Source organism: Diorhabda sublineata, chromosome 10, assembly GCF_026230105.1.
Source record: "Diorhabda sublineata isolate icDioSubl1.1 chromosome 10, icDioSubl1.1, whole genome shotgun sequence".
Classification (NCBI taxonomy): Eukaryota; Metazoa; Arthropoda; class Insecta; order Coleoptera; family Chrysomelidae; genus Diorhabda; species Diorhabda sublineata.
The window spans coordinates 8,369,683-8,391,363 of record NC_079483.1 but is presented as its reverse complement, the minus strand read 5'-3'; the positions used below and the strand labels follow the sequence as shown (position 1 = coordinate 8,391,363).

General features: G+C 28.4%; 2 protein-coding genes across 4 annotated transcripts; one reads left to right on the top strand and one right to left on the bottom strand.

Annotated features, from left to right (window-relative positions):
• The first annotated feature begins 92 nt into the window (after positions 1 to 92).
• LOC130449417 (uncharacterized) lies at positions 93 to 21,202 on the top strand. 3 transcript variants are annotated; one of them, XM_056787222.1, is made up of 6 exons: positions 93 to 421; positions 19,170 to 19,393; positions 19,827 to 20,050; positions 20,193 to 20,556; positions 20,614 to 20,913; positions 21,040 to 21,202. In XM_056787222.1, the coding sequence occupies exons 1-6, from the start codon at positions 375 to 377 to the stop codon at positions 21,093 to 21,095; spliced, it is 1,215 nt and encodes a 404-aa protein (XP_056643200.1). In that variant the 5' UTR covers positions 93 to 374; the 3' UTR covers positions 21,096 to 21,202. The 3 variants fall into 3 exon arrangements, with proteins under 3 accessions (XP_056643200.1, XP_056643198.1, XP_056643199.1); XM_056787220.1 differs by having other exon boundaries at positions 19,170 to 19,510; XM_056787221.1 differs by lacking the exon at positions 93 to 421 and adding an exon at positions 10,207 to 10,314 and having other exon boundaries at positions 19,170 to 19,510; positions 21,040 to 21,201.
• Positions 1,302 to 17,850, bottom strand: LOC130449416 (protein singed). Its single transcript, XM_056787219.1, has 8 exons — positions 17,541 to 17,850; positions 13,977 to 14,224; positions 12,002 to 12,161; positions 11,654 to 11,931; positions 11,204 to 11,437; positions 4,507 to 4,663; positions 4,149 to 4,447; positions 1,302 to 2,628 (listed from the first exon to the last, which is right to left on the bottom strand). Exons 2-8 carry the CDS (start codon positions 14,203 to 14,205, stop codon positions 2,426 to 2,428), a joined length of 1,560 nt encoding a protein of 519 aa, XP_056643197.1. The 5' UTR covers positions 14,206 to 14,224; positions 17,541 to 17,850; the 3' UTR covers positions 1,302 to 2,425.
• Positions 21,203 to 21,681: the final 479 nt, after the last annotated feature.

The following is a 21,681-nucleotide window of genomic DNA, read 5'->3' as shown; positions in this document are numbered from 1 at the left end:
GCGCGTATCGTCGACGCGTAAATAAGAAAATCCATTTTACACCACTAGAGAGAAGTCTGTACGGTAAAAGGCCATCGTAATAAAAAGAAGAATCAAAATGTCTTAATTAGTAATTCAATTGATGATAGGTTTAAATTGATAAACAGAATATTTTCGTTAAACAAAACTATTAGTGATCTCGGTTTTATTAGTTAAAAGAGTTAAAGTTTCTATTAAAAGTGTTTTAATAATTGGTTAACTCTATAAAAAGATTATATATATATATACATAGGGAAAGTTTGCTCTACAAAGTTGGTTCATGTCATCATTTCGTATGAAACTTTATACATTCCAGTTTAGTTTTTGTGACTTTCTTTGTTCAAACAGGAGCTTCGATGCTTAGTGATGTTATTAAAAAGATTTTTTTAATAATACAGTCAAGGTAAGTTTACCTGTTTCATTATAAATACAATTGTATTATTAACAAATGCGACACTTTAAAGAAATTATCATTATGAGAATAACATAAAAATCGTCAGAATTTAAAAGTAGTTAATAACTTGATGGAACAAAATTAGGAGAAGTTGAATAAAATAGTCGATTAACATGCTTTCATTATTTTTTTTTAACTTAAAATTTGTATCATTTTGTTAATTTTCTTATTAATCAACAATTAAGGTCCATATAATAGGTCAGTTTAAAAAAAATGCGATCTCATAAAAATTGAATTTATCACGAAAATGAATGATAAACATTATTTTTTTCATATTTTCCTATTTAAAATTCTTTGTAAGTATTTCTCATTGATTATAAAGTACTTTACAAGTTTTTTGAGGTTAGATGTCAAATCAAGTCTTCTTCTTTAATTTTTTTACTGATATGTTAACACGCTTATTGGAATTAGATTCTTCTTTTTAACATGTCTTGTCTGTGTGATTATACAGTTATGAAATAAAATGATTCCTAATTTTTGTTATTGAATAATTTAAAAACTTGAAATATTTATCATTTTTTTATTGTTTTACATTTTACAAAAGGTTACATTTTTTCATAAATCTCGCTATGGTAAAATATCAAAAGTGGTTAAATAAAATATTTAAAAATAATTATTAAATCAATATTTTTATACCAGGGTTTTGGTTTTCATAACTATGTATATTTTTGAAATATTTCAAATAATAAATTTTTGAGAAGGGATTCGATTAATTTTTGTTTTGTTTTCGGACTATAAATATTTTAAATGTATACCAAGATTGACAAAAATACTTAATTTGGTATAAAAAATAAGGAAGGGAGAGGGAAATGAATAAAAAATATAAAAATACAGACAGATATATATATATTTAGAGATTATACATTCATCATACAAAAAAAGTATCCATTGAATTCGGACCCGTACATATATAAATATAAACGTCGCTGGAAAAGCTATAAAAAGACAACAGGACTATAAAAAAATTGCAAAAAGCTCCTTAACACCTAAGGGATATGTAAAAAATAAACGGTTTTTTTAAATATATTTTTTTGAGCCTACATGTTAAATAATAAATGCAACAACTGGTAAAAAGACATTGATTTCACGATTTTACCTCTAGATGATTTTCATTTCGATAAACGATCAATTTGTTTAGTGTAATTACATGAATTTGAAAAGGAAATACACCATAATTTAGATATTTTGCATTAAAAATTAGCAAAACATAAATTATTATTCATTATAAATAAAAAATGCTTTGTATACTTAAAACTTTGAAGGTGGTGTTACATCATAACGTTTTATTATATAAAAAAAAGATTATTTGGAAGTTGGGTCCTATTTCAAGACATGAAAAATGGGTTTTGGGTTTTTCATTAACAAAAGTGTCAAAATTTTGGTTTTCAAACATTTTTATATTATATACCCCAAAAAATGAACAAAATGATTAAAAACATATTGAAAATATAAATTTTTTTATGACCAAAAATAGGGTGCACCACACTTCCAAACATTCACCTACAAAAAGCAACTAAATTTATATCAATTAATACAGAAAACACATTTCTGTTTACAGGGTGAGTCAGAATCAGTTACATTCTCTCCCCGTATATAATATACATACCTGTAAATTTGAAATAATTAATTTATCAAGTAGGACTTGAATATTATCAAGATATTTATATATACATACAAAATGTTAGTATATTTTGGCAGTTTACTCGTTTTTTTATTTTGGCTAGTGTTGTTCTGGATTATAAAAAAATAATTTCCATATAAATAAACGTAGACAATAAAAAAAAACGTAAAAAGAAATAAAATGATATTTTGAACACAGTTGTTTCGAAATTAAGTATTTGCTCGTGTAATATTTTAAAAATTTTCACTCCACAGCACTAAATACATATTTAAAATCTAGCAAAAATAAATATTATTAATAATTAAACAAATAGTAGTTAATTGAGAATAATCTTAGTATTCCCATTGTGTAGCACTTTCGATATTGCTGTCACCTATACGGAAACATCCGTTTTTGCTCGCCGTTAAGTAATTACCAGTCGAAGTTTTGATACACAAACGTGTAGGTTCCCTCAATTCCAAATAGAAACCCTCCGGTGTATCTGAATCGGCGGTTACACTTTCACTATCGGCATGCCAGTATTTTCCTTCGTGAGCTATATAAAACGATCAATTTTTTACTTCTTACATCTTTTTATAAGTTTTTAGTGGTATTTGTCTTGATTTTAGGCCTCTTTTATATGTAAATCGGTTTTATTTCTAACTGATTTTCATAGAAAACAAACCTAATATCAAAATAAAACGATATTATATAAAAGAATAAAGTAACTTAGGGTATTAAAAGAAAGAAAAAAGTTTGAAAAACAGTTCAAATACTGTCCAGTATTTCGAAATATAATTTTAAAACACAAAAAAAAACGTACAAAAACAATATTTAAATACATACGTTAGATGCTGTTTCAATTTGAGGTTAGAATTATAAAAAATTGTATCAATTTCAATATCGTTATTAACAAAAACTCACAATGTATTACTTTATATCATAAATATTGAATTATTCACGAAAAAACTCAGCGTTTATCAAAAATATCACAACAGAACTAAATTTTTCACATTGTTGTGTGGCAAATTGATTACTCCCGCTATATTAATGCATCGTTGCCGGTTTTATTATCTGCCTGGAAAAATTAATGAAACAAAATCCATTCTAAAAATGGAATTCAATATAACAGTTATATATTAAATGTACGTTTTTTATGAAATTATTTTTCAAAATACAGGACTATATATAAAAGTTTGATTAAAAAGGGCACTTTTTTGATAAATGTGAAAACGTTACAACCGATAATTTAGTGACATTAGAATCGATTCCAGTTTTATCGTGAATAACGTATCGATTATTTTTTATCACTCATTACTATTAATTATTCTTAATTAAAATAAACATTAACGAGCATTAATAGATATTCAATAGGTTAATTTTATTGTGTATAAAAACTTCTAAAGATAAAAACGAAAATTTTGGAATGGTTTCAAATTATGTTTAGTCAAAAATACTCTTCGCGTCTAATTCCGAAGAAATCGATTTCGGATGAAACGATTGCGTTGACGTTGTCAATAAAGTCAAACGGCTATTTTGGGTATATTCAGAATATAATTTATTCTTATATTTTTGTGAAAATTTGTGCAAAATATAATCAATTGTGTTACGTGCGTGTGTAGTATGTGAAAAAAGTGAGGTTCAGATTAATACTTTCGTCTGTAAGTATTCTTAGGTTAATTTTTATTGTTTTAATTTAAACCGATAGAGTAAACACCTCCATTACGAAGTGATAATTATAAAAACTTTGAAGAAAAAATATAAAAATGATTTATTTATTAGTTATTGGTAAATATATTTGAAAATTTATATTTACATATTTTTAAATCAAACAACATGGTCAAACCAATGCTTATAAGGATCATATTATAATAACACTGTTTACAACGTTGCCGTCCTGTCTAAAAAGATTAGTCGATGAAATATTTTGTTATTAAATTGTATTTTTTTTAGTATTATTTGTAAAAATTATAAATAAATATAATTTTTATCTAAATAAATAAATTTTTCTTGCTAAATCGTCTTGATTTTAAATTTGTTTTGATTGAAAAGTTAATAATAAAAAAATTCACTTACTTTTGAAATAAACAATTCCCTTTTCTCCCCTCTCGACTTGTATGGTCTCGTAAGTAGCCTTATTGCACTCCAATTTAGGATTCGTTGTCGATTTATATCCCACGAAGCCTTGTTCGCATTTTAATACCAAAATGGGTCTGTTGACGAGATAGAAGAAGTATCTGCAGGTGTCGTCGATAGTGTCTGAGGTAGCGTAAAGGTGACCGGAACGTTTGGTAATGACGTAACGTCCGTTATTAGCTCTGAACGCTACGGAACCGTCGGTTTGCCAGGAGAGGTCGAATAAGGCGTTAGATGATCTGCATTTAATAAAAAAAATTATTATCTCTCGGTAATTTTTTAGAATTTTGTCTTTAACCTTTTGTCACCGCAGGCTTGAATACCCCCTCCGGTTTCGAGAGTCCAATATTTATCTTGCATTGTACGGATGTACCATCTCTTGGTGTTCCAATCGAATTCCAATTGGAAGGTTTCGTGATCTGATATTTCTTCTTGGTTAGCAGTTACATCTACACCTGTATATAGAAATAAACGTTTTTCTTGATAAATTTTCTTGACTTTAGATCTCTTTTGATAAAAAATTAACGTTTCGACATATTCTTTTTACCGAAATATGACTTTACATTTAATTTTCATCATTTTCTAATAACATCGTAAAAGTAGCAATTTTACAAATAAGTAGAAATCAGTGGCAACACTGTTTGGTATATTTCGTGTTAGTAATAATGGCGCACGAAGTTCGCGTAGGTCAGTAACCTATCCAAATTAATTTTATTATACGAAATGTTATTGAATTCAGATTAAGATGTTTAACGTTTGTAAACAAATAATTATTCTTGTATATCCATATAGAATGATCGAATTTATTTCATGTATATTTATAATAAGCTGAAAACGGTTGACGTACCTTAACCTCAAAATATTTATTTACATTTATAAGAGCTAAAGAAAAGTGATATACAATCTGATTCGTAATAGTTTTTTTTTAAATTTAATATGGTTTTAAACCGATGTAACCGCAATAGATTTATTCGCCTGTAAGAAATTAACTGCAAACGAAGCTCGCTTTATATGGAATCGGGCGTATACGATACAATCTGCGGGTCAAGAACTTGTAAAACAACAAACAGATAAAATGGTCATCGGAATGTAACACGCTTGATAGCAAAACCATTGTTCTTATGTGTTTTTTTTTTGTTTGTCTATTCGATAAACAAGATCTACCAATACAGATATAGGAATATAAAGAAATTTCCTGTAAATACTATTCATAGATTTATTAAATATTCTCGTTGTTATATACAGGGTGTTTGTTTGCACTAAATATTTTATAAAGTATCTTACTGGTGGTCATTTTGATTTAACTATTTATTTATGGTGAAGTTAATTGCGTCTATCCTTTTGAATTATTTATTTGTAACTAGTTTTATACAGCGTTGTTTTTTGAATCGAATTTAAAATCGATTGTAAGTCTTTCAGACATTCATTAATCGAAAAAAATACCTGGTTTTATTGCAGATAATTTCTATTATATCGAGTTGGAAATTGCTGAAATCTACGTTCATTTTCAAAAATATTAACAAACAGCACATAAAAACAAGGTTGCCAATCAAAAATTATTTATTTCGATTTCCAAGATTCTACATATTTTCACTATTAAAAGATTAAAGCTTTAATTAATCGTAATTCGAAAGTATTGTTCATATGGTAACAAATTAATTATTTTCGGGGAAGTAATTTATGAAATACAGGGTGCTTCTCGAAAGTAATATCGTCTGTTGATATTTTTAGACTAAAAATTTTTATAGAAATTTATGTTACGTCATTAGTAAGTTACAGGGTGAACAATTTTAAGTAATATAACAAAAACAGACTATGTAATTACAGGGTGTTTCTCGAAACTAATTTCAGTTTTCGATTTTTTTAGAAGAAAAATTCTTATAGAAATTTATGTTACGTCATTAGTAAGATACAGGGTGAACAATAAAGTAATATATATAAACGGACTTTTTGTAATTACAGGGTGTTTTTCGAAAATAATTTCAGTTTATTTTTTTAGAAGAAAAATTCTTATAGAAATTCATGTTACGTCATTAGTAAGATACAGGGTGAACAATATTAATATAACAAAAATGGACTTTTTGTAATTACAAGGTGTTTCTCGAAAGTAATTTCAGTTTTTTATTTTTTTAGACGAAAAATTCTTATAGAAATTTATGTTACGTCACAGGGTGAACAATATTAAGTAATATAACAAAAACATACTTTGTAATTACAGGGTGTTTCTCGAAACTAATTTCAGTTTTTGATTTTTTTAAAAAAACATTTCTTATAGAAATTTATGTTACGTCATTAGTAAGTTACAGAGTGAACAACATTAAGTAATATAACAAAAACGGACGTTTTGTAATTATAGGGTGTTTCTCGAAAGTAATTTTAGTTTTTGATTTTTTTAGAAGAAAAATTCTTATAGAAATTCTTGTTACGTCATTAGTAAGTTACAGGGTGAACAATATTAAGTAATATAACAAAAACAGACTTTGTAATTACAGGGTGTTTCTCGAAACTAATTTCAGTTTTTGATTTTTTTAGACGAAAAATTCTTATAGAAATTTATGTTACGTCATTAGTAAGTTACAGGGTGAACAATAAAGTAATATATATAAACGGACTTTTTGTAATTACAGGGTGTTTTTCGAAAATAATTTCAGTTTATTTTTTTAGAAGAAAAATTCTTATAGAAATTCATGTTACGTCATTAGTAAGATACAGGGTGAACAATATTAATATAACAAAAATGGACTTTTTGTAATTACAGAGTGTTTCTCGAAAGTAATTTCAGTTTTTTATTTTTTTAGACGAAAAATTCTTATAGAAATTTATGTTACGTCACAGGGTGAACAATATTAAGTAATATAACAAAAACAGACTTTGTAATTACAGGGTGTTTCTCGAAAGTAATTTCAGTTTTTGATTTTTTTAAAAAAACATTTCTTATAGAAATTTATGTTACGTCATTAGTAAGTTACAGAGTGAACAACATTAAGTAATATAACAAAAACGGACGTTTGGTAACTACAGGGTGTTTCTCGAAAGTAATTTTAGTGTTTGATTTTTTTAGAAGAAAAATTCTTATAGAAATTTATGTTACGTCATTAGTAAGTTACAGGGTGAACAATTTTAAGTAATATAACAAAAACTGACTTTTTGTAATTACAGAGTGTTTCTCGAAAGTAATTTTAGTTTTTGATTTTTTTAGCAGAAAAATTCTTATAGAAATTTATGTTACGTCATTAGTAAGTTACAGGGTGAACAATTTTAAGTAATATAACAAAAACGGACGTTTTGTAACTACAGGGTGTTTCTCGAAAGTAATTTTAGTTTTTGATTTTTTTAGAAGAAAAATTCTTATAGAAATTCATGTTACGTCATTAGTAAGTTACAGGGTGAACAATATTTAGTAATATAACAAAAACTGACTGTAATTACAGGGTGTTTCTCGAAAGTAATTTCGTTTACAATTTTATTTAGATGAAACTTCCTTTGATAAACCGTTAGATAAACGGCGAAAAATATTATCTCCAGCAAAAATAATGAAATTTTCAAAGAATAAGCTGATTCACATTGTGTAATTTATAAACAACGCAGTTTCTGTGAAGTTATAATTCCTGCATATAAGTTTCGTAACAGAATGAAAATATAAATTGCAAAATTGTTTTTTTTTTCAATTTATAAAATTGAATAACAAAAAATATTACACAAAATCGACCGAGTCATCAAAAATACGTCATACTTTAGGTACCTTTAGGCAAAAATCGTGATATAAACGTTGAGATCGTTGTGTAAGTTGCCGCATCTCGTAAAGTGAGATCCTAAACTATTTTTTTTTTTCTTCAAATAACGTTGTTTAAATAGACGTATCATTAAAATAGTGTTATTATTTCAAACCAGCGTTCCTAACAGTAAAAACTAGTAACATCTGTATATACGTGATTGTATTACATCAACATATGGTTAACGAGAACCATGCAAATACGTTTTTTGTTGTCGTGTTGGAGATCGAAAGTACGCTATCACGATTTCATGTTAGGTTAGGAAAAATTGAATCAAGATAATTTTTATATTATAATAATGGGCGCACGTGATCTGAATCCGGTCCTGCATATCGCAGTATCAATAAATATTCTAATTGTCGATGAATTACATGATTTTATTGACGCGAAATATCATAATATTGGTAAATACGGTCCTGTTCGTATCTGTTTTATTCCATTGGATAAATAACTTATCGAAAGACCTTTTTTATCCGCGTCTGGCTTCTATTTTAAGAATAAATGTTCGTTTAAGACGCTCGTAACGATAAGTGTGCATTGAATAATCCGAACGTTCAAAAAAGTAATAAAAACCATAAATTTGATTAGTAATCCATCCTGTATATTAAAATTACCGATAGTAGTTCAAATACTTCACAAACAATGCAATTTTTGATATAATACAACACCGTATTTCAAAAAAATCAATAATAACTATACCTAGACTAATAAGCTATCCTGTATATTCAGTTAGCAACAAGCGAAAATCAAGTTGTTTGCAGTTAATACAGTTTTTCGATATAATACGACCTTGTATAAACAAAACTTATTTTTATATAAAAAAAGTTACAAGAATATTCCCCTTCTTCATTAATCCATCCTGTATATTCCATTAAGAAGACGATTAGATCAATTCGTTCGTAGTTAATGTTTGTTATTTATTTAATACAACCCTGTATCGACAAAACCTATTTTTATATAAAAAAATTCATAAAAACGATACCTTAGATTATTTATCCACTCTGTATATTCATATAGAAAAAAAATTATATCAAGTCGTTTAAAAACAATATATTTTTGATATAATTCGACCCTGTATCGTCAAAACCTATAACCTATTTCTATATAAAAAATTCATAAAAACTTTTTTTTAGATTATTTATCCACCCTGTATATTCATAGAGGAAGAAAAATTACACAATATATTTTTGATATAATTCGACCCTGTATCGTCAAATCCTATTTTTATATAAAAAAAAATCATAAAAACAATAGCTTAATTTATTTATTCATCCTGTATATTCATGTTTGGAAACAATATATTTTTTATATACTTCGACCCTGTAACATTAAAACCTATTTTTTAAAAATAGCGATAAAAACAATATCCTAGATTATTAATCCATCCTGTATATTCCATATAAATATCTCCGATTGTTTTATAAAGATATGCAATTTTAGAAGACATGCATCATTATAGAAAACATCTGTTATTCGGTTACCATATGTCTTAATTATTACTTTTGCATAAATATTTAAAACCGCTGATGGCCTTGACGAAAAGAAAAATATAAAACAATTTATCATAACTGTTTTTCAAAATTTCTTTACACATACATAACGTTATATTCACTATTTTCAGTATAAATATATTTGAAATATGGGGTATTAATGTGTTTTACAATTTTACAATACGCGACGAAAAAACACCCTGTATATGAACGATGAGTGATAAAAAACAAACATCCCTAGTTACTATTTTTAAAAACGTAAGCAAGTTATCTAAATTTACTCCCCAAAAATTATTGATATGGTAAAAATAACATCCTGTCTCTCTAGGAAAAATTTAAAAACTAAAATATCTTTAAGTGTTAAAAGAAATTTTGAGGACCGCCATTTCACACAAACTCCCTATATAATAAAAACAAATTTTATTCAATATCAAAAGTAGTCGATTATAAATCAAATATTAGTTTGAATTTTAAAAAATTCCGATTAGTTATTTAGCTTTCTTTCAATTTGAAATTGTGTTTTGGGATCGATAGTTCTTTTTGAAGGTCAACAAGTAGCAATGAATAACAATATAAACATCTGCATAGCGACTACAGTTAACCTAAGAATGTCATGTCCATTATATTTGTCTTCTTTTTTATTTACATTCTTAACAAATTGGAAATTTCGATTCAAATTTGACGTTAACGGAACGAGTAGGTTCAGGTATATATGTAAAAAAGAAGAATGCTTTTACGAAATTCAATTTGTTTCTAGAAAGTTGCTTAAATAAGAAATTAATGATGGTTTTTTGTGTTATGTAAATGTATTGAAGTTAAATTAATAATTTTTTTCGCCAAAATGTAAGTATTAACATATATTTTTTTTTACATTTCAAAATAATTTACACATTTATAATTATTCTATGAAGTCGTTTGTTATGTTGAGGTTATGTTCAATTGTATTATTTTGTTTTAAAATAATTTTCGATAGAAAAAAACTTTTTCAAATGTTTATTTTTGATTGTTTCGAAGTATTACATGAAAACTGGTTATATTTATTTGTTTATAAAGCGTATACAATAATTTGTATAAAGTATATCATATTTGCTTTGTTGCTGTTATTCAATCAAACTTTTTTTGATTATCTCTGGAATTTTAGTATTCAGTATACTCTCATTAATAAATAAGATAGTTTAGAACACAAAAATCTAATTTGATTATTAAAAAATGTAAAATTAAAAATGAAAATAATCAAGTTATCAATATAGATTTGGAAGTATCAGTAAATACAAAAAAATACCAACAAAAAATAAAGAAACATGAGAAAAAATACGAAAATAAATTAAAATATTTTGTAAATAAAAAAATTACTATATATAGAGTGGATTAAAAAAATATACAGTATGTAATAGGCACTTTCGAATTGATTTTTTTCAATTACGCTGTATATAATAAATTTTGTTTAGAATTTTATTCTTTCATGGCAAAAACAATGTTAAATATATACATAACGTGCCCAAAAACATATTCATAGAGATTTCATTAGTAAAACTCAAATTTTTATTGTACCAAGTGTTTATTTGAACCGTATCAGAATTAAACGATTTTCACTTTTCCAAATATTAAGCATTACAAAAATTTTGAAAAATTACAGTGTGTAGTAGCTTTTGAGCGACAATTATAGAAAAAACAAATTCTTATTAAACTTAGATGAGACGGAATGATGAAGTGGTTAATTTGAAACACTTACCTTGTTTAACGGAAACGAATCTGGTATTCAAAGCGGCTACGAAACTGGCTTGAGGAAGTGAATCTTCCAAAGAGAAGAGTTCGTCTTTGGTAACTGTATTGGAACGAGTTTTCAACACAGCTTTCGAACCGATGGGACTCAAATATTGACCGTTGCGGTCTCTTAAAGCTAATTGGCCACTGTGGTATTCGGCAGTGAAGAGACAGTCTTTATTACAACTATCCACTAATTTACCTGGTAACAGAAAAAACTGGCTATGGTAGGGACTCCAATAAGAAAAATATTCATTTCCAGCCTCAAATATAATAAATTATGATACATGTCCCCCTTTTTGGGGAAAGCTATATTAATAAATAGAAATATTTTTCAAAATTGAACCGATCATATAGATTTAAAGAGCTCAAATTGTTATAACCCCCCAATTTCTCCAAATTAATTGAAAAAACTCACCATTCATGGAAAGATATTTATTGTTGCAAGTGTGAATGGCGTATTTTCCGGATTCCTCCAATCTGAATTCGAGGGTGAAAAGCGTGTCTTCGCCCCAAGGAACGTTAGCGTCGACGTAAATTTCGTCGAGGTTCTCCGATAAGTGAGCGAAACGTTTCCTACCGACCGATCTCAAATTCATTTGGGGTCTAGCCGCCAAATGCACGTGCCAAAATTCCGCGTCACCCGGTACTTTAGCCGTACAGGTTAATTTATCGGCGGAAGCACCCAAAAAGTATCTGAAACAAATTTGCATTGCCACAGTATAAACCAGATATTGGAAAATGTTGATAGAACTTAACGACTTACCCTCGTACGACGTTGCGGAGGGCCCATCTACCGGTACCGTCTTCGGCTACGCTTATTTGTAACTTACAACCCGGTTCTTTTTCTTCGCTTTCACAAGTGACGTTACCGAATGAATCTACTGCTAAGTATTTCCCCAAGTGCGATTTTAAGTATATCAAACCTGAAACAATACTCTATAAATTTAATTTGAAATGTAAAAAAGAACTTTTATATATAACCTTGTATAAAAATTATAGAATTACGATTTTTAGTAGTGGTTAAATTATGAAAATCTATTATTCTCCTCTGTATATTACTGTTTTTATTGTCAATTGATTACATAAATATTCAAAATTGAGTATACGTATACGTAAGTCAATAATGACGTTTATTATTGTTTTAACTAACCGATTCAGTGAAGTGACTCGCGAATACCAAACTAAATCACGTGACAAAATTAGGCGTTTATACCAATCACAGACACAGCTCCACGTACAACACCCTACAAGTGTTATTTTGGGGCAACCACAGATCTATATTAGATATTGAAGACAACGCTTTATGTTTTGATCAAATTGACTTTATCAAGTAGTCTAATTGTTTGACATCTGTCAAATTTCTTGTTTTGATTTCAGTTTATACCCTAGCGACTATCTTGTAAAAAGTTTGAGATTTTTATTAGGATATGGAAACGAACATTGAAAAAAATGTTAGAATATACAATTATAATTAATTAATAACCTTAATTAAATCAAAGGATACCGAATAAAAAGCATATTTTAATATACTTCGAAATGTATAGTACTTATACTGACCGCTAGGGTGCGTTGGCAGCAAATTATAAAGTTATACTCAGAATTATGTAGCAGTCGCTGACAACCAGTCGGCCGGATCACATCGATGTAGGGATGTATGCCAAATTTACAGAAACATATTATTAACGATCAAGGTAGTTACATAAAATTAAAGGTATACCTAATTTTTTTAGTAAAATCAACAATGCATGATTATTTTTACTTAATTTGATGATTATTTACGCCGACAGACCCATCTATTAAACTAAATTGAAAATAAATAAATTTACATTGAATATTTTACGTAAATAGTTTGGAGATATAAAGCGTCGATGTTGCCGCTTTTACAAATAAGTCTTATATACTAATATATACGTGATCTAATAATTCTTATATTTTTTGTATTTGAAGTAATTTAAATGTCATACCACTGGTTATACAAACTTAACGATAATACGACAGTAAATTATTTATTGTCAACTGATTATCGGTAAATACCTACTTGTCAGTGAATGATTATCACTTTATCATATCGATCGTAATCATCGGTATTAAACTGTCACTCTATAAGGTAATAAATGACATATATAACAATGTTATCAAAATAACGAATGCGAAAAAAAAAATAAATTGTCGATCTTTGATGACTTATATTTTTTAGTATATTTTACACGAAGAAAAAAGTACTAAACTGAATGCAATAAAGCGGATTTAATATATTATCGATTTTTCTGATTTGAAAGTAGTAGGTTGATTTTTTTAACGTTCTTGATTCAAATTAGAGAATTTATTATACCGGTTGTCCCAATTTGAATACGAAATGAATGCAGGAAAATGTTGTATTCGTAAAAGTCGTAATTGAATCAAACGATAATCGTATTTGGAAAAAAATTGTACATAAGTTTTCGAATGTCGACTAAAAATTAGGGGAGAGCGGGAAACTTGGGACAATCAGTATTCCGGGTGCACACGTCACGCGAATGGATGTCGGGACTGTCCCGGAAATCCGGAACGGTTGGCAACCGCGCTCCAAACAATCAGTGTCTCGTAATATAAAGGATGTCCCGGTGGATCGTTGAAACGTTCTTAATTTAAAATGGTAAAAATAGATCGTAAAATAAAATGTTTGAGGGAAACAAATTTGAAAAAAAAAAACAAAAAAAATAAAAAATCGAAATAATATTATATGGGAATATACTTACTGTCTCCAGCGCCGGATGTATCGGGCTCCAAAGTCCATATCTGTTTCTTTTTGAGCGAAGTACCGTTGCTGTTGATTTTGAAACCGAACGTTTCGGCCGTTAAGTACCGACACTTGGAATTTATGAGACCGATAGTCCAACAACCTTTCTGTTGGTTTTGCGTAATTATATCGCCGCATCCGTTAAGATCGCCCGATCCGTTCGTGTGACTTTCTACTATTCCGTTCATATTTTTCGAGGTTTTCGATCTGCAACAATCATTTTCGTTCACTTAAATCGATAAGAATCGAACGATTTCATCGAAATTAAGAAACTCCGGTGTTTGAACGAGGTCAACGGGGTCGTTTACCCCGATGCGTATCTTGAAATTACAAATTTATTCCCAATTAACGAAACTGAACACAATAAGAAGTTAATAACAGTGACTAATTGTCTAAATAACTGTTAAAATCGAAATGATTTATCATCGCTGAAGTTTAATTGTATAGAAAATTTATACGGATACATGTTTTAACTGATTTTCGGTTTATATACCATCAGACATCGAAATTTTCAGTACCAGAACGTTCTAGAATGTTTAGATGTACATCACTTCGCTTATCATAAATTTCATTCGTTTTAGAATTTTCTAGAACGTTCTAGAAACTTTCTGAACAAAATAAATTGCTGCGCCAAGTAATTCTGGGATCATTCTCGTACTGCTAAAGAAACGAAGGGAATCATCATCAAATTCTAGAGCTTCTGGCGCCATCTGATGAGGTAGAAAACATCACTCGAGAACGGCTGGACCGATTTATTTTATTTTGGTCTTAAATTATTTGCCGAAAACCCAGAGTAGGTTTAAAATGTCATAATATTTGACATTTGACAACCAACTAATATATCGATATCCATTTCGGAACGCACCCATAATAATTGACATTTGACAACTAACTATATGTGGATTGATAAATCTTAAGATTGGTTAGGTTTCAACAAACTAATCATTCGAGTCCACTCTGCGCGGCAAGTGTAAAAACTCTCGGTCACGAATTTATCGACTTCCCCGCGTATAATATTTATTTTTACCAAAAATTTTATCTTTTATCTTTTTCATAGTATTATGGAAATTGCAATAATCCATATTGTAATCGATAAAATTATAATTTTGATAATTAATTCTAATCCATTCGGTAAATTATTATCAGTTATTTTTAATCGCGTGAAATGGTAAAATAATATTTTCACACAAATGTAAATCTACCATAGAACGTCCAAAAAGGTTAACGACATCGAAAGCATCAAGGCCACGGACAATATTAATGTGAATAATTGCAGATTTTGTAACGGTAAATCGATCAAAAATATTTTTAATGAAGGTGATTGATTGAAACATTACGAAACGACAAAGAAACATCTGAATTTCTAATATTTGTCTTATCAAAAAAATAATAAGCAATTTCGAATTAAAAACACAAAGAAAAATTCGTCTTTAGCGTCTTGCTCGGCTAACAACTTTTCAATGACGCCCTATAAAAATTTATATGTACTGTTTATCGGTTTAAGAAGAAATTTTTAACAAACTGTGAAAATTTAAAACACAGTACACAGTTAATATTTTACTTTTTTTAATTTACAACCTTATATCTCAAAAATAGCGATGTTCATGTACCGTCTTCTAATATTATTTCATCAAATTTCAGTTTTCTAATGCTACTAGTTTCAAAGAGATAGTTCTCGTAAGTTGAAAATTCCAACTATTTAAACGTCAACATTGACAACGAACAACTTATCAAATTGCAAAATTTCCAAAATGTCAATTCCATTGACGTTCAAAATTATCTTATCGAAACCACTCGTAGTACTTCAAACCGTAACACATATTCTTTTGTGTCAAACTTATTTGTTTATTTGTCAACAAATAATAAGTTGGCGGTGAAAATCATGCGGTGACCGTGGCACAAGATGGAATCGAGTGACCTGGGAGCGCAAGTTCACGGTCGGATGCACTAAAAATATCAAATTTCTACAAAGCAATCCAGACAGAAAAGTTTAAGGCGTGTTGCCGGTTATATTTATGAATTCGATTCGGAATTTTGCATATATATATATATATCTTTTTGAAAAGCGATTTAGACATATTTACTTATCCCTAAATAGACTGACGTAAACAACCTTGAAAATAAAGAGATGTTTCATCAAACATGGCGGACATAGCCTTCTTAGATACTACACAGACGACAGGCTGTTGATGACGAAACAGGAAATGGAATTATCATAAGTTTACATATAAACAATAGAGGATATCATTTTAGAAAATAAATACGTGCTTTGAATTAATTTTAACATTATATTTAATGCCTTAACGTTAATAAATTTTAATGAGTAACTTTTTATATAAAAAAAAAGACAATGATAGATATACAAATAACATAATGGAGGTGGTATTTGGGCAACATTGCCAGATTTTAATTTGAAAGTTGGGGAAATTGGAAACAATTATCAGACGTTAATAGTTTGAATTAAATATATTTTGTAAATACAAAATGAATACTTTATTATTGACGTGCTTTAATTCGATTTATATTTGCCAATTTTAAGTACAAGAGAATTAACTGAGTGATTTACGATAATCGATTATATTGTATCGATTCTTTCTTATTAAAATTGTGATATCCATATCATTTCGTTTGTTATATGACAGATGGATAATATATTAATATTTTATTAAAAATATAACGAACCAATTAAAGAGTATTTTTGTGTAATTTTAAAGACGAACGAATAATGGCAGATGTACAATATTTTCTACTTATTAGTATTATTGACAAATTATCTCAGCCGCCCGAAACGATTTCTACTTTATCGACGTGAAGGGCGGTAAAATTTTATTACGATAATTTTTAATTAAATAAAAGCATATAAGAAATTATATATGATATTATTGAAAAAATTGTTTATTATTCAAGCAAATATTTGGATATTTATAACAGAAATATTTGAGAATAAATATTTAGATAACCTAAAAATCACCTGTCAAGAGTTTCGTGATGTTTCATTGTTTTATATCAATTGTTGTTGTCCACGCATTCAATTTATTTCATTCTTATTTTTTATTAATAATTTGTTGAAACAAAGATTTTTTTTTAATTTTAAGTTGCCTATCCTAATCTCGGATATTTTTAGCGTTTATCGTGGAATAATTGTAAACCAACTAATAAATTATGTATATATAAGTTTTTTCGTGATGAATCGTCTTGATTTTACGTCTTTCATAGAAAATCAGTTTAAAATAGAAAGTGAAAAGAGACCTAAAATCAAGAGGTTTGCAAAAAATGTATTGAAAACAATCACATACATAAATAATTAACAGTTTTCTCCTATTCATTTTAAAATTGAATATTTATCGGGACATACGGTATAAAAAAAAGTGAAAACCGGGTGTAGTTCATTAGATTGTAATATAAACATATCAACTTCACTGTTTATCAAAATGGTGTGGTCAGTTTCTTTGATTAATATAAAATGTCTACCGATAATATCTAAAATCTGACTAAACGTTATTCGAAAAAAGTTATTACGTACCTTATGAATAAAACAGGTGATAAAAAATATCGAATATGTTTGTTTCACACTTTTTTTTATATATATATTTACGAAAACCGGTCACTTTTTACACACCCGGCTTGAAAAACTACGTAGAGTTGTATGTCGATTTAATATATCTGATTCTCCTTCCGGTATTGTACGCGCACTCGACTACTGCGACTACAATGGAGTATCAACAAAACACTGGTTTCGATTTACGCCTCCCTGTAAGCACAGACGAGTTTTATACGTCTACGCTGTTGCCGGATTGTACAATATTACTTTGATTCGATCATAAAATTTTCTCTAATAGTTGAAAGTCAATTGAAGGTCGTAAATTCTTGTAGGCATCTATATAAATCGTAATTTTGTAACCGAAATTACTATATTTTTTAAATTTAATCAATCACATAAAACTCAATTGCGTTTGTAGAAAATCTTTTTTTTAATACATAAAAATCGTTTACTTATTTGAGGTTATGTTAGTAAATGACATTAATGCTAAGAGTAACAACACGTTTTATACCAATTAGGTGTAAGTGACCTTTATAGAAGGTCATCTATCCGATCTAATACTATCAGTTAGTCATCAAATGTCAACCGATATACATTAAATTAACAAAAAACAATAATTCTACTCGAAAATGGGCACAACAAGCGAGAGAGAGTCAGCGAAAAGTGACAAATGACCTACACCAACATTCAAAATTACACTGTCTGACATGTGAATTTTACCTTCAATATCTGAAGACGATTACTTGAATATCGAAATGCAGGTTATACAGTTTAATTGTGAGCGTGTGAGTCGGTATATCACCAACGGTTTCAGAAACTAAACCTCCATTTTTTGATTAATGAATTTATCCCACTTAGCTATTCCACACTGTATGTAGTACGACTTATTTTATTTTTAATATAATAAATTCAGATGACCGACGTGGCAACGTAGCGGCATAACAGATTCCATTAGAACGCAGCGTGGAGGGGTGAAGCAACTCTTGTAACTACGAGGGTGGTAAACGACCGAGGAAAACGTGGCAGCGTTCACTGAATATTCCGTCTGAATCAGTCAATTTTCCACGTTGTAACTCTAATCAATAAATATATTTGCTTTAAAAACGATTTATTTTCTTCCGTTTAGATAATATGAAAGAATTCTTTGATAACAGTGACGTATTGACAGATGTTGATATTTAAACAAAAATTAATCGTACTAATCAACAATAATACGAGGAGAATTAGAGATGTGCGCGTTTGTAACTGTTACTAATATATTGATGTTGGATTGGAGATTGCGAAAGCTAAAATGAAAACAATTGAAACGACGTATATACTAAAATGACAGTTACCTTGTCAAATAACTGAAATAAGATTAAATGTGTCAAATGTTATAAATTTGGGATTGGGAAGGGAAGTTACAAAGTTTTTATATACTTTACGTTAACGCGAATATTACGTAAGTATTTTGATCAATAAAATCGATTAGTATCGATTTTTTACATCGATAAGTGTTTATTGGTATAAATTTTAGAAAAAAACAACGTTTTGTAACGATTATAAATTGAATATTACATTTAACTCTAATTATTTAATTTATTAGGTGTCGGTAGTCGTTTTTTTTTTTAGTTATTTTCTTCTTCTTAAAATGAACAATACTAGAAGAAGAATGCTCGTACAAAAATACCGCAATCGACCTCCATTCGATTTGAAAAAGAAAGAAGCCATGAATAGACATTTCAGAAAATCCTTTCAGCACGTGGAGGAATCTTTTAAAACTATAATGAATCATTTAGACGCCATGCAATCCGAATGCGCCATAGATATTTTCATTAATAATGAAAATAAACCGGGTACGAATTTAGAACAGCAGTTAAAACCGAAAAATATAGCTCCGAAGATCATAGAATCGTTCAGAAAAGCAACCCCGAAAAGAATACCTCTGTATAGAAATTCTAAACGTGTTCTAGGTATTTATAAATCTCCCCTACCGTATAATAAATAGATATTTCCTATGTTGATCAATAGATGTCGCTTTTAAACTTCTAGAAATAAAATTTTAATTTATTATTCCCTCTAGGTACTAATCTGTAATCACAAATTCAAATACTTGATTTGGAATTTTTAATTGAAGTGCTCCTGAATACGGCCCTGTCTTTATTGCTTGATCCACTCTCTCTATGTGTGATTAAAAATTATTTTCTTCTTCTATTTTTAGAGCTTAAATATATTTTCTAAAGATATTCGAATACAAAATAAATATTTTTGTAAAGAAATGTCTTTTAGGGAATTTAAAAAAACACCAAATGAAATTGAATTTGAAAGATGACGTGCCGGTTGAAACGTTGTATAAAAACGATAATTTAACTTTGGGAAAAAATATACCGGATCACAAAATAATGAAAAATCTTTTAGAAGATTTCAAAGAGTCTAATATTTCTACGAGAATTGATAAATCGACCAGTACAACTGGTATAATTTGGCCAATTCCTCAGTGCAACAGAAATAAGGTTAGGAGTTATTAATTTGTTACGAAAATGCGCTGTTGTCGGTTTTACGATTAATAGTTTACAATAACGTGTCTCATATGATTTCGTGGTTTATACAGGGATATGTAAAATATAGTATCGTATTAATAATTTCTATTATAAGGTCCGTTGTAATCAAAAAGTGAAATCGAATATACAGAGGAAGTTAAAAAGAAACATGAATTCTAAGGAACGTCTTCCGGATATGAGAAAATTGAAATCGAATTCTAGATACGTCAAAAGTTTTGTTGGATCTAAATCTTCAGTATGTCAAAATTTTATCGCCGAAGGTAAAATGAGAAAAAGCAAAGAAAAAAGTTTCGTGAAAACTCAAGTAGAAAATTTTAATAAAATGTCCAAAAAAAACGACGTATCTAATCAAGGTAATTTCGAAATGAAAAACGGTTGTAAAAATTACTTAGAAATGATGAATTCCGTGAAAAATAAACTCCCAAAGATCCAACCAAAAACCGAAATATCAATTTCAGGTAAATATAAATCAACCCTCGTATCACGATGTATTTTTGTTTTTACCCCTCGTTTAGATAACTGCGATTGGTCTAGTACGACAGAAAAACCTCCAGATCGTCCTCGAGATATCAAATTTCCGCGGGAAACGAAAGATGCCATACAATTAATGATACAGGATTCGAGGAGATTTTTGAAAACTCCTTTGGCGAAATATTTAAAACATCAAGATTCCCTCGCTATACAACCCGCCATTTCGTTGAATTATATGGGTATCTATAAAATGAAATCTCAACATACTATTTGTAAAAAAGTTGAATCGAATCCGGAATCTACAGGATGTCATTCGAAAGATAATCGTCTTAAAATGACTAAAGGTATATATTATCACGAAATATTTTTTTTTGTTGTTTTAGACTCGCCCTCGTAGCACTCTTCTCTAATACATATTACATCGATGTTTCTAATTATATCGAAAATTAACAAATCGCTATTTTTTCCAGATGGTTCGTTTAAGAATAAGAAGTTTTTGTCACAGAAACCGAAAGCAACAATATAATATGTGTATTTTCAAAATAAATTATCAGTACTAAGTAAAAATTGATTTTATTTTTCTGTAAAATATCAATTCCACATATTAAACGTACTTATTGGCAACACTGTCTTAATAAATCGAATCCTGGAACTAAAAACGTTACAGAAAACATCGGGATAGTTCGTGATCGACAGTGTTGCCATTAATTGAAAATTGTTTTTAATGCATTATTATACCTTCTTTTTATTAACCCACATTTCCTATAGATCGTTTTTAAAAGTGACGAGAATATTTTTTACTAGGTTTATATTTTATTTATACAGTATATACGAATTTAGGATAACAATTATTCGTATATATTTATCGGCAACACTGTGAAAATAATAGTTGGAATTAACGCCTTATATATTCAACTAAAAAAGTAGCTGTGTTGTCAATGTTGATATATTTTTGTACATTTTACAAAACGACTATTATATTTTCAATATCGAGCTAGAAAATCATTACCAAAACAGAGATTAACAAACTTTCTCGACTTAATTTATGATCCGCCAAGTTTATTTCCTCTCATTTAATAACAATTACAATGAAAAAACGTTCTTATTGCATA

Bases quoted from the DNA above. Each gene is read 5' to 3' on its own strand.
- LOC130449417 (XM_056787220.1), top strand. From the start codon at position 375: ATGCTTAGTGATGTTATTAAAAAGATTTTTTTAATAATACAGTCAAG. The intron at 20,051-20,192 runs GTTAGGAGTTAT...TTCTATTATAAG, and splicing joins CTCAGTGCAACAGAAATAAG to GTCCGTTGTAATCAAAAAGT. The intron at 20,914-21,039 runs GTATATATTATC...TATTTTTTCCAG, and splicing joins TCGTCTTAAAATGACTAAAG to ATGGTTCGTTTAAGAATAAG.
- LOC130449416 (XM_056787219.1), bottom strand. From the start codon at position 14,205: ATGAACGGAATAGTAGAAAGTCACACGAACGGATCGGGCGATCTTAAC. The intron at 12,162-13,976 runs GTAAGTATATTC...GTATTGTTTCAG, and splicing joins TACATCCGGCGCTGGAGACA to GTTTGATATACTTAAAATCG. The intron at 4,448-4,506 runs GTTAAAGACAAA...TATTAAATGCAG, and splicing joins CAAGCCTGCGGTGACAAAAG to ATCATCTAACGCCTTATTCG.